The 14,368-nt window shown below is 38.9% G+C and overlaps 1 protein-coding gene across 7 annotated transcripts in view; it reads right to left on the bottom strand.

Moving 5' to 3' along the window:
- CNTNAP4 (contactin associated protein family member 4) overlaps positions 1-14,368 on the bottom strand; it is a 262,949-nt gene that overhangs the window by 104,852 nt on the left and 143,729 nt on the right. For all 7 annotated transcript variants that reach the window (XM_019941613.3, XM_019941626.3, XM_019941632.3 and 4 more), the window contains exon 4: positions 13,775-13,922. In XM_019941613.3, the coding sequence (XP_019797172.1) occupies positions 13,775-13,922 (148 nt within the window). The remainder of the gene's footprint in view (positions 1-13,774; positions 13,923-14,368) is intronic.

Below are 14,368 nucleotides of genomic sequence, written 5' to 3' on the forward strand. Positions count from 1 at the left end.
CGACATTACAGTTCACTCATCTTGTTTCATTCGACAAAATTATTACATCAACTTGTATGTCCAAATATGCATTTCTTTCAGATTATCCATCATATGTAATGGGAACCATTTATATTCACCACCGCCCCAAATTTTTTCCAACTATTTTGTGCAGCTATCTTTTGGAAATTCAGAGGTTTGATTTTTCCACATCTTGTTAATGTGCTTATAAAAGAATTCATTCACCAAGTGCACATGAATAAACATTGCATTCTGTAGAAAGAATAATGTTAACTGAATAATTACTCCTTGTTATATAGCTGAATGAATGTGCATGGCAAAAACATAACTCTGTGACAAATACAAATAATGTGTTCTATGATAATTAGATTACAACAAATTAAGAAAAATTCCAATAAGACAGACTTTAAGTGCTGACACATTTGGAGCCATGCAGTTATCTCTGAGTTAATGCATTGCTTAAAGGCAACCATCATTATCATGATTTTATTTCAGATAAAGTCTATTTTTGGAATTAGCTACCAAGAGAATTTTTTCCCCAGTGAACGTCTAGCCTGTGATACTTCAGCCTTCTATTTCTTTTTTTCTCTCTTCTTCACTACTGTTGCTATTACGTTATAATGGTCATATCAGCCTTTCATGGCACCAAGAGCTTTGTGCCTGGAATATCTCCATCAGCGAAATGGGACAGTGAGAGACATATTAGACTACTGATGCCTAAAGCAATGGTGTACTACTTCATCTCTTAAATGGAAGCCACTTGGCATTTTCTCTCTTACCTATTATGTTCTTACTTCACAGGTATCACACTAAGTAGTTGGGTCCATTCATTCAATAAATATTTATTTAGCCCATCCAGTCTGAGGCCCTGTGATGGATGCTGAGATAAAAGAGGGATCAACACCAACATGGCCCTTGTCCTCATGGAACTTACATTCAGTGAAGACGGACAACAAGTAGCAAGTAAAAAAGTAAGTTCACATTCCCACCAGCAGTGCAGGAGGGTTCCCCTTTCTCCACACCCTCTCCAGCATTTATTGTTTCTAGATTTTTTGATGATGGCTATTCTGACCGGTGTGAGATGATATCTCATTGTCGTTTTGATTTGCATTTCTCTAATGATGAATGATGTTGAGCATTCTTTCATGTGTTTGTTGGCAGTCTGCATATTTTCTTTGGAGAAATGTCTATTTAGGTCTTCTGCCCATTTTTGGATTGGGTTGTTTGTTTTTTTGTTATTGAGCTGCATATAAATTTTGGAGATTAATCCTTTGTCAGTTGCTGGTACAGCCACTATGGAGAACAGTATGGAGGTTCCTTAAAAAACTACAAATAGAACTACCATATAACCCAGCAATCCCACTACTGGGCATATACCCTGAGAAAACCATAATTCAAAAAGTCATGTACCAAAATGTTCATTGCAGCTCTATTTACAATAGCCCGGAGATGGAAACAACCTAAGTGTCCATCATCGGATGAATGGATAAAGAAGATGTGGCACATATATACAATGGAATATTACTCAGCCATAAAAAGAAACAAAATTGAGTTATTGTAGTGAGGTAGATGGACCTAGAGTCTGTCATACAGAGTGAAGTAAGTCAGAAAGAGAAAGACAAATACCGTATGCTAACACATATATATGGAATCTAAGAAAAAAAAAATGTCATGAAGAACCTAGGGGTAAGACAGGAATAAAGACACAGACCTACTAGAGAATGGACTTGAGGATATGGGGAGGGGGAAGGGTAAGCTGTGACAAAGCGAGAGAGTGGCATGGACATATATACACTACCAAACGTAAAATAGCTAGCCAGTGGGAAGCAGCCGCATAGCACAAGGAGATCAGCTCGGTGCTTTGTGACCACCTGGATGGGTGGGATAGGGAGGGTGGGAGGGAGGGAGACGTAAGAGGGAAGAGATATGGGAACACATGTATATGTATAACTGATTCACTTTGTTATGAAGCAGAAACTAGCACACCATTGTAAAGCAATTATACTTTAATAAAGATGTAAAAAATAAATTAATTAAAATTTTTTAAAAAAGTAAGTTCATAAACCATTACAGACCATAGCAGGCATTCTGATCAAGATTAAAAGAAGCCTGGGGTCACTTTAATTAAGGTAGTTGGGAAAGCTTAGTTCTCAGGTCTAGAAACCTGATGCTAAAGCAGATGGTAATCAATAATCTTCTTACTCTTGTCAGTCTTCAAGTCCTAAATTTGTCCCCATAAAATAATTACTCTTATGCTTAATTTTAAGATGGCTAGACATTCTCCCAACACATTCTCTCATTCATTATCATGAAAGGAAGCTCTGAGGATGCTGAGAAACTCCAGTGGCAGTCAGTAACTCAGCTCTCAGATTTCACATGCAATGTGAACAATACCCTTCGGGAAAAAAAGCTAAATATAATTCAGAATGTAAGTACAATGTCAGTACGGGGAAACTTCAAGTTATATCCGTGTAATATACGTACAAGGATTCCCATAAAACAAAGGAATTCAGGATGGTCCCTATCAGTATTACTTTAGATAGAAAACTCACTTATAAACACTATTTACAGAACTTATCTGATATATAAAAAGCATGCAATTTTAAACAATCATCATAAAACGTTGTGCTATGATAAATACAGTTAACGATATAAAAATCTGGAACATCTGAAAAAAAATAATCTTTTGAGAGACAGAGGGAGAGAGAGGAAGAGAGTATCTGAATTTTCTCCAAGGATGCTGGTGGGAGAGACAGGTCTCTCTTGGAACTGATATCACCACTGTTAAGAAAATTGAAAAAGCTGGAAAATAAATCAAAGGAATAACTTCATGTCCTCTCAATGTCATGCTGGAGCTTTTTAAAAGAAGCCCGTCTAATTAATTCTAGGTGAATTCACAAATGTCTTATTTTACTATTTATTACTGATGAGGGCCAGTCTCTAAGTTACATGTTAATTTATAGTTTTGTTTTGTTTTGTTTTCCCAGTAGAGATGCAAATAACTCCCGTCAGATAGAAAACATATCCCCAAAGGTTATGGTTTTATTGCCCTGTTGGACATTAAACATTTGTGTACTTAACCTAGTGATAGTAATTCAACATTCTTTTTTCCAGCTTTTAGGAACCACTTGCATTCTTGGCCTATGGCCCCTTCCTTCTTGTATAGGACCAGCATCATAGCATCTTCAAATTTCTCTCTTTCTCATTATCTCTCATGTTTGCATTCACAGTCACATCTCCTTCTCTAACTCTGATCCTGTCACCTCTCTTTTATAAGGACCCCTGTGACTACACTGGGTCCACCTGGATAATCCAGGATAATCTCCCCAACTCAAGACCCGTAACTTAATCACAACTGTAAAGTACCTTTGTCATATAATGTAACATATTTACGGTTACAGAGCACTATTCTATCACAGCAAGTTACCTGCTCTCTTTGTCCCTGTTCCTTCATCTGTAACATGGGAATAATAGTACATTCTTTTCTTTAAGTGAAGTATAGGTGATTTACCATATTTTGTTAATAACAGTATATTCTTCATAGGTCTGTTGTATGAATGCATATCTACACAATTTTTGGAAGTTGCTAGCATATAATTAGAATTCAATAATTTGTTAACTACTATTAATGCTATTACTTATTAGAACACTGGGCAGGGAAAGAGGGATAGCAAAAATAGTTTAATAAATACATTTGGTGTGTTTATTTTTTAAAAGTGGACTCTAAAAAATAATGAATTTCTGAAGTGCACAAGAAATGCTCAATTACCAATGTCATTGCCAGGTTATGCAGCAATAATGATTTTGAGCCATCTGTGGGTTCTGTGGCTTTTTCTCTGTCTGTCAGCAAATGCCTGAGCTGACTCACCATGGCAATTGTCGGTGACCTGAATCCTCCTCAGTGAATACCTCCATCTCAGATCTTCTCATTTAGAGCAGGAAGCAAGGAAAGAGGTGGCTCACAAGGATTGCAGGCCCTACTCTCATTATCAATTCTCCCCGTGACCCTGGGAAAGAGATGTAGCCTGCTTGATTTGCATGATTCAGAAATATAATCTCCCGTAGAATACAGAGTTTTCTGAAAGAAAATATTCCTATTTCTTTCAGGGAGTTGTGTGAGAAGTGGAATTGCTGAAACATGTATCCTGCGCTCCTTCTGCAGCACATATTTATGGAGACCTTTCCGCGAACACAGTGGAAGACACAGTAATGCATAACACGAAGAGCATTTTTTTTTCCAGGAGCTTACGGTCTAGCAGGGAAGACACACGTCCCTGAGATGTGATTATTCATGCTTCACTTCTGCATCAGGGCTGGGTCCCGAACGATTTCTAACACGTGCAGGAGGAGTTGAACCTCTCAGCCTCAGAGAAGGACGTTAACTAAAGGGCAGAAATGCTTCACCTCCGTGAGCAGCAAACTGCTTTTCTACCTCTGCATGTTTCACATGCAAACACACTCCTCATTGTCATATCTTCCACTTGACCCAGTACCGTTCCCTCTCCTTTGCATCCTATCCCTGCTCCAGAAGTTTGAGGCTTCTCCAATTGTGAGGGGTTGACATTTGAAAAAGCAATGTCTTCCCCACCCTGTAAGTGAATTACTAAGAAAAACACATCCAAGAGCATGATTTCTCAAATTGGGGTCCGCGGTCACACCACGTGAGAATCACCTAAGGAGAATCTCTTGTGGCCTCCGTAAACGTTCAGCAAACATCCTGCGCTCTGCCTGATGTCCGCTGATTTAGAATCTCTGAAAGACAACCCAAGAGTATAGGTTCCTGAGTGATCCTGAGGCAGACGACAGCATAAGGGTTATTTGACAAGAAGAAGAGGTAGCTTACAGAAACCTGTTCTCTGAAAATGAACAACCTCATTGCATACTGAATTGTACCATGGAAAAGAAAATTGTTTTATTTATCTATACCATAGGTGGTACTTGCAGAAAATTGTGGAGGTGGTAGTGACTTGTCCCTGAAATGTCTTTCAGGGAGAATTGGATTCTGTGAGTTAAACCATGAATCATAGCATTATTGATGAGATCAGTTGACTAAGAAACTTAAAAGAGAAAAATTGGAATAGAAAATGCATGAAATGGAAAACAAATCATTAAAAATAGAAAATCCACTTTATTGAAGGTCATGAAAGAGTTCTTGAAAAAGACATGAGACTCTTCTAATAATTCTTTGGGAATCATCCCCAAAACACAAATAGAAAAAGAGTGCTACCACTAGAGAAAACAGCTATGGACCAAACGCTTCTGGGCTAAATTGAATTCAGTCTTAAACACTGATCATACTGCCTCTCTATTTAAAAATTACTACCTATGAATCACTAAACAAACAGAGGTCCGATTCTGACTTCTAAAAAACATTAATCAGACTGAGTCACTGTTAAACTGTTATATAGTGAAATATTAAAGCTACAGCATGATGTATAGGCATGTGAGATCTGCATTACAGAATTGTGCTTTTAAAGAGATGGAGAGGAGAGACCAAGCGCTTGAGAAATCAACAGGAAATGGGTTGTTCTATTTTTGCATAGTAGCATAAAAGAACCTAGAATGATTTAAGGGACTCTCAGGTTTAAAACAACTAAAATTAATATGGTAAAAAGGAAGAAGGCACAGGATCAAATGCTGTATATAACCACAGGGAAAAGATGACTTTACTATCATGGTTTTTGCTTTGTTTTGTTTCCAGTACGTGGGCCTCTCACTGCTGTGGCCTCTCCCGCTGCGGAGCACAGGCTCCGGACGCGCAGGCTCAGCGGCCATGGCTCACGGGCCCAGCCGCTCCGCGGCACGTGGGATCTTCCCGGACCAGGGCACGAACCCGTGTCCCCTGCATCAGCAGGCGGACTCTCAACCACTGCGCCACCAGGGAAGTCCACTATCATGGCTTTAAACAAACTGAGTTAAGGTCAGTGATAACACTCCAGGAGGTTATGGGAGCAAACATCATCATGGCCACTTACATATCAATTTAAATTAACCTTTTAAATAGATTTGAAATCGGTAACATCTACTTCATCAAGGACGCTGGAGTGTATCATTGGAGGATGTAAGCTGGATTTCTGTTTCTAATATTTATTTGTTATTTTTGTGATGTCACAGAAATCACTTAAGTGCCAATTCTCAATTTCCTTATTTGGAATATGTGGAGAATAATTCCAACCTTTCATGCTATACCAAAAAAGCTGTTGGCACCCGAGGGAAATATCAAAATGCCTTGACAGTTATTATTTGGAATGCTATTATTATCATTTTAATAATAACAACTTTTGAAATTTCATATGTTCATCTCAGAGATATTTCTCTTTTCGTCAGTTGCTACTGCTCGAGGATAATAAATTTGGATGTTTACATATTTATTCATTTTTTGGTTTATATCGTGGCTAATCAGATATTTTTCTTAATACCTCCGCTTAACAAATAGTTACTGAACGTTTACTGTGCCAAGCTCTACAGTAGGAGGCTGTGTAACAGGGAACACATTCCATCCTCATGGATCCTCCAATCAGAAGGAAAAGAAAGACATCACACAACTCATCCCATCGGAACAGATGTTTTTACAAATTGTTAAGTGGAACTTGAAGGAAAAGGACAGGGTAATATCAGAGGTTTGAGCAGAAAGGTCTAAATTAGGTTGTTGATTAGGGACAACATCTCTGAGGAAATGATATTTAAGCTGAGTAGATCACCACCTATGAGAACATCGAGGGTCAGGAAAGGAAGAGAAGGTGGGGGGAGAAGAGGGTGAGAAGAGCTGGGAGGGTGGGAGAGTCTGGAGAGGGATGGATGGTGTGGCGGAAACTAAATGGAAGAGATCCACAGGGAGCTGAATTACTGGCAGATCACCTTGACCCTGTGAAAGCTTGGTTCCAGGTTTTTCTTGGACAGGTCTATTTAGGATTTGTCCTTAGTCCCAGGACGTAACAATTGGTCCTCAGTTACGGTGTTTATTCCTAAGACAACGCCTTTCTGGCTTTTCAGGTAAAAGCCCAAAGTGTTTAACAAGTCTCTCTAAATTGGCAGAACTTGGACTCCAAAGGTATCCTTCCCGGAACTAGGCAGATGCTGGATGAAGTCCTCAGGACTTGAGTCTCCCAGCTCTTGCTTTTGCCTGGTGCATAGTGGGCATGGGTAAGTCAGGAATCAGGCAAGGATTTAAGGGGAATGTGTAAGAAGGAGTCAGGGCTCTCCCTCTCTGATGCTCTCCTTTTCAGTATTCCACCCTAAATTTCTAATCACTCTGGCAACCTTGAACTCTGACCTCTGTCTCCTCAGTCAAGTAAAATCTGGCTACTTGCTGCTTGAGTATTATGATGCTCTTAGGAAAAAGTCAGTTAAATATGGATCTCCAGGAGTTTGCCTTCTATCTTTCAAGAATCAAGTCCTCTCAAGTTGCTGCCTGTTTTGAGTTGAATTTCAAAGCCCTGAAGCATTTTTTTAAATGTATTTTATCCAGCCACTATAATTGCTGTGGGCAGCAAGATAGTCCAATAAAAGCTACTCTGTTATGACTGGTACCTAAAAGCAAATCCCTCTTTTTTTGTAAAATTTTATAACTATTGACTTGTCCATTAATTTATTTAGGATTGCAAAATGGGCATATATTGATTCTACTACTCCTCGTTTATTTATATAAGTATAACTTTAAAGAAAAATTCCCTCTAATCTTCTATTTGATTACCTTGAGGTCCAGATCACATAGGAAGAGTAGGATAAATGCTTGATGTTTTCTCTTCATTTATTAGCTTTCAAAATAATGAGTCGATTCCTTAATAGTTCTCCTAGGTGACCAATGAGGGTTCTTTTTTTAGTATTATCATGAACCCATTCACTTAAATATAGTTAATATGCTTCAAAACTGCAGCTACTATCTTCATTGATGCTAAAATATTTCCATCTTTGGTCAGTGAGAGCCCCTTCAGTTGGCTGAGTTCTTTTGACATTATTCTGGTGGGTTTTCATAGTCTCCTTATTTTCTGGCATTCTAAAAGCTAACCTCATTTTAATTTTAATATAACTTCACGTATCATCAAATTAAAATCTTAAGACTATAAACTTTGCAAAGAATTAGAATTTATCCACTTTGATTTTAGGCCAACATGAATCCATCTTCTTTTTAAGCTCTGACATCAAATAGGATCCCTCAGCTACAGTATTAGCTGATAAACAATCTGAGAGCAGGGACTGTATTTAAAGCACCTTGTCAAGATCTTATGTTGACATGTTGGAGCTGCTTAATAAGTAGGTATTGGATTCAATCACAACTATTCTTTAGGGTAAATCTAACACCTTTCCTGCTTTTCCTTTTTCCCCAATCCAACAAGTGGTGTGAGAGAGCTGCATCCTGAGTAGACAGAAGGCTATTACTTAGTTTTCTTTCAGTATTTTTTCACCCAGACAAACAGTTGCACTTTTCATGTTACTTTCTTATATTTCCTACTAATAATTTTCTAAATGGAAATCTACAGATGTAAGTAGTTCCAACTTCCAGTAGTTTTTACGTCATGAAATGCATACTCTTATTTTAAGTTAACATGAGTTTTGTAATTTCTGACTTATTTCCATTTACTAAATAGAATCCATAATTTTCTCTCATACAGTCTGCATTTAAGCAAATAAACATAATAGTGTAACGCTTCTGTACATTTCTGCTCTGCCAATCCTCTCACTCAGTTTTCCCTGTGCTCTGTGCCGGATCTTTAATGGACTGAATATGACACTTGGATGATGGGAAAAGCCTTCCTGAATTTCCCCAGACCTGCCCCCATTCATTCATCTATCTGTCCAGAGGACTAATACCAAAAAAGGACCATCCGATTTCAATACAGTATAATGTGTGTATGATGTGACCAGGAGCAGAACACATCCTCTGACCTAAACAGGAAGCACTAGAGAAGTTGTCAGAAACAGTGATTTCTATGCAGAGAAAAGACAATGAGTAAAAGAATTATCTAGGTAGGGGAATGAAGGCTAGATGTGTGGTGATCGCCCTATGCTTCATGAAAAGATCCTAAGACTAGAAAAATCATGAAATCACAGCACTTCAAATAAACTGTAATTATTTCACTACAGCCGGGCAGTTGGATGCTTTTATTCTGCTGAGGATGAGGAAGGAGAGATCGTGGATCGAAAAATGAGAGTGTTTACACAACAGCTAGAGAAAAGAAACGAAGAATCTCTACTCAGGGCGATTGCTTCAGCAACTCACCCACCATTAACCATTACCCCCTGTGGCTTAATTGCTACTTCTTAAGCACTCCTCAGACTCACTCACTTGCACCCAGTTATTTTCCTTTCTTGCCTTTGTTTACCATTGTTTACCCTTTGGGACACACTGAGCAGAGTAGTAGTTCTTCATCATCAAACACTGTCTTTTCTTTTTCTTTCTTCCACAAGTTATTTCCTTATCTACACCTCTTGTCTAGATCTGTAAACATGTTCACAGTGGCTATGGCCAAGACATCTGAAATCTATACTTTCCCTTTGAACCCATAAAATTTAGCTTCTGCTTCTCTCATTACTCAGGAAACAACGTCAGGTCTACTGACATAAAAGTAGAACATGCTCTTTGATATGGATTTTCCATTCACTTGATGCTCCTTCAGAACAAGTTACTGTTCTAACTCAGGGTAATAAAACCGTGTGTGGTTCTCACAACAGCCACTTTCCCAGCAATATTCACAGGGGCAGCTTGCATCTATAACTTCAGCCAACACACATATTAGGCACAAGGGGCCGGGGAGGGTCTGGCATAAAAATGCACACTACCTGAAAAACAGTATAAAGGACCTGTTTTAATTATGACAAATGCATTTCTGTTTTTCAAAGACATGAGTAGTTGTACAAACATAGCTTTAAACTTTATACTTTTATTATCAACAGTAAGTGGAAAGGTTCTGATTTAATAACTAATGATATTTTATAGGTTTCAATTCTGTAACTTCACCCCAGAGGATGTGGAGTTCCAATCTTCCGTATTTCACAGTCACTTAAACTCAATGAGTCAGCGATGGAATTAATTCTCTCTCCTGCTCCCTTCCAGAACTTATTTGTTCCCCAGTGCCCCCTCCCGGTAAATGACACCACCTTGCAGACAGCTGTTCAAATCGGATAACTCAGTGTCCCCTCACATACAATCACTAAATTCTCCTGATTCAAGAGTAGCCTCAGCATACTGTGAATCTGATTCAAGTCAGGAGAACTCTGTCCTCATGGCTGGTCCTCTAGTTTGAGACTCCAGCTGTCACTTGTAGAAAGGAGTTCAGAAGCCTCCCCACTGAGCTGCTGCCTCTAATCTCTACCCCTCGTTTAGCCCTCCAATCTGTACCCCTCAGTTCAGTCTGAATGACCATTCTCAAATACAAACTGATCCGTCCAAGCAATCCTCATTCCCGTTCTTGACTAGAAGACACCCCTTCTCCTATCTGGACCATTCTCCCAGCCTCTCATGTGAAAATATCTGCACCTTAATTTCAAAACCTATTTCCGTAAACTTTCTCATACTAACCTCAATTCATCAATCACGTTATTCCTAACACCCTACACTAACGCTACCATATTTTGCATTGAGTCTGTGTAATTTTTATGACATTGCACATTCTCATCTTTAAGAAAAAATGTGTTACTTTAAATTCCTCCCTATACCCAACAGCTAGTAGACTTCTCTTTCAGCAAGTGTCAACAGACATTTAAAGGATGAACACATGTATGATTCATCACGAGTACTGGTTTTGGAAGGTGATGGATCTGATTTTAAATCCTAGGTCTAACACAGGCTGTGTAATCCCAAAGTTCTTAATTTCTCTAAGTCCACTTTCGTCCGTGTCAGGAGACTTGAAGCACCCTGGTATACAACATTCTTGAGTGAGTCACTTAGGCAAAGCCCACCCAAAAGTCATATTAACTTGGTGCAGGCAATGGGAACACACAAGCTGGCAGGTTGGATGCAATCCTCCAGGCCTTCCTCAAGCTCACAAGAGGCCCACTTCATTGCCGGCACGTACAGGTGTGCTGGGACTGGGATCCGCAAGAGCCCTGCTCATGTCGCACCCTCCCACACTTTTCCTTTTTTTAAGGATTGCGGAAGAATAGCCTTGCATATCTGGAGAAAATCCAGTCTGATCTTGGATCTGGGCTACTCAGGAGAGTTGCAGACAAAATCTTGAGCGGGCTTCTTTTGCTGACCTACAGTTCTTCCTTTTGAGGGCAGGGGACACTGGTGGTCTCAGCTATTTCTGTGCCAAACAACCCAGAGCAAGCCACAGGGGTCATTCAGCAGACCATAAAATGGTAATATCCAAGTACCTACTTCACTGTGCTGTTGAAATGGTAAAAAATAGTACCTGACACGTATTAAGTGTTCAGTAAATGATGATTAAATAGTATCATACTTTAGTAAACTAATATTCTGCAAGGCTAATGGTACGCAGAGGTGGAGAATAAGAGTGTTGACCATGGTGTAATTGAGGAACTAAAGTCAATTTGATCAAATACATTCCCAGAAGGCATTCACACCCAACCCATTTTGAGGTTATTTTCGGTCATCTGTGAGAGTATTTTTCCATTAAGGTTATTTTTTTTCTCTTTTATCCAAAATTATCCAACAGCCACTTTACATTGAATCCTGCTGTATCATTTTACCGTGTGTTTATGTTTGAGTTTAAAATGTTGGCTCTCGCTATTGACCCTTCAACCGTGGGTCCATGAAAAAAGGAGGTTGACTAAGTGCCCGGATGATGTGCTTACTCCAAGAGACAGCGGATGAATTAACAGCAAAAAGAATGTTTCATGGGGTTGCGGGGCGGGTGGGGGGGAATCTGAGTTATTATCCAGCACGCGGCGGCAGAGAACTCAAAGGAGCCTGCACCCCATCAGTCACTTCATAGGGACGTTACTGTGGGAAAACAGCATCAATAGCCTTGTTAAACTAACGCTGAATTTACATACGAGATCGAATGTGTATTAAGTGTGTGCTGCTGGGGAAACTGCTTAATACTTCTAAGACTCCATTAGATGGGTGATTTTTAGGATTAAATTAGTATGTCTATAAAAACTATTATCTGACGCAGAATAAGTGCTCAGTAACTGTTTGCCATTATTATACACTGATAAATAAATATTTTGCAAGGTAGACGCTCTGAATCAGTAACTATAAATATGAATCATTTTGGAGTTTGCTTTGCTCATTGCCCATCGTGTGGCACGGGCTTTATTAAAACTCTACGATCCAAAGACAAATAAGACTGACTGTCCAGATTCTGTGTTCCAGAATCGCAATTTTGGGTGGGACTTTTTTTTAAGGATGATTTTATTCAAGTGGGATCATTGTAAAGGGAGGAGCTAACACATACCAGGAGCAGCTAAGCTGAACTGCAGAAGCCAAGAAAGCTAGAAGGAAGTCGGGCAGATGATGAGAAGTAAGCTGCCCATGGCTCATCTCTGATTTAACGGCTGGAGGAGGCATGAGAATAAGCTGGGGCTCTGGAGTCTGGCAGGCTTGGCTGCAAACCCAGCTCTGTCACTTCCTGTCTGGGTGGTTGGAACAAGTCAACATGGAATCCCTAAGCTCTAGCTTCCTCATTTGTAAAGTAGGGGAATGGAACAAGTTACCTAATAATATTTATCCGGACTTTGTTTGGAATTATAGACTAGCTGGTTAATATGGTATTAGACATATAATGAGCACTCAAGAAAAATTTGTTACGTCTAGAATTATAAAAATTAATCCTATTAACATTAGTGCTATTGCTACTAATACTATTATGAGAATTCTGCCGACGTGGTTTCTCTGTCTGACACAGGATAGACAACTTCAACAAGCTGCCTGCCCTCTATATGACATGCCTTCCTTTACATAAATAAAGTGAACCTGAAAAAGTGATGAAATACATGTGAAGAAAGCTTTAGTGGCTAAAAAAATAAAGGTTTACTAGAGGAATAAGGATGCAGTGAATCGAACAGTTATGGGTTCTCCTCCAGATTCTTCTGTGGACTAAGATGTGAGACGCTGGGAAAATTACTGACTCTCTCCAAACCTCAGACTGCTCGTCTGATAATTGTAGATCATGTTAACTAACGACAGGATGGTGTGGCTTGAGGTGGGCTATCAAGAACTCTCAGGTCTCTGTCCCATAAAAAGACATAATAAAATACTTCATTAAGAGGAGACTAAGTGAAATCTGTGGTTTCTATCTTTTATGTGAAAGTATTTCAAACACATCTTACATTTTGGCAGGGGTCTTTACGTTTTCTATGAATTTATGCACAGGGCATAGCATATTTATAAGTGAGTTTCATGGCATATTATTTTTAGGCTGTAGAGAAAAACATTCTGTGGTCTCAAAACAGATGATTGGTTTTACTAAATGGGCCACTGTCTTTTATTAAATTTAGGGTGCCCAAATGAAACATCATCACATATAGTCTATGGGGGGACATTCTAATATTTAAAAGTTAAGATCTGGTCAAAAATATCAGATTTGGATAAATGGATTCACATATGTCTACAAACATGTATCTCTATCTAACTATCTCTGTAACGATTTGTCTAGCTGTAAAATGCTTCTATTTCTGATTTAAAATATAAAAGCTGAACACGTAAGTCAATATTGGCATGTATGGGCACAAATAAAGCTTCCCACAGAAACTGCTCCCGTTTTTATGTCTCTTTACGTAGCTCTTAAATCAATTTCAGCATACAGTTTGGCTTTTAAAACATCTCCTTTGATATCTATTCCACTGTGTTGGATAAACAAACACTTACTATATGCACATCCAAACACCTCGATTCGCATTCCAATTCTGCCCCTGGGGTTCCACTCTAAAGGGATGAAGCGCAGAAATCTGGCTTTGATAGAAGGCTGGAGTCTATAGTACACAACACTGTCTGCATTTGCATTTCCTGAAAATCCCTAGAAGAAAAGAGAAAAGAAGGAAATCAATGTACCCGGAGAAGATCTATTTCACTTTGTCTCCTACAATGTCAACAAGCAATGTATGATTTGCTTTTTTACTATAAAATGGCAACCTTCTTTAAGAAGATCATATTGTTAATAGTTATGCCATAACGTATCTTCATCTGCATAAGTTACTATTGTCTAAACCTCTTTCTATCTAGCAGTTTAAATTCCATCACCTGCAGCAAGCCAGCTTTCAACTATGAAACCCCCAGTAAAGTTTGTTTCTATAAGGTGCAGACGAAACATAAAAGTTACTGACATTGTGAACCATGAGAAATATTGAGAACATCTTCTTCCTGTATTCAAAAGCTAGGATCTGATTCAGCATAGAAGTTACTCACATCATTGATGAATGAGTAAGGTTACGACTTGTTTGTATTGTTTCACTTTATCTTACT

Source organism: Tursiops truncatus, chromosome 19 (assembly GCF_011762595.2).
Source record: "Tursiops truncatus isolate mTurTru1 chromosome 19, mTurTru1.mat.Y, whole genome shotgun sequence".
Lineage (NCBI taxonomy): Eukaryota > Metazoa > Chordata > Mammalia > Artiodactyla > Delphinidae > Tursiops > Tursiops truncatus.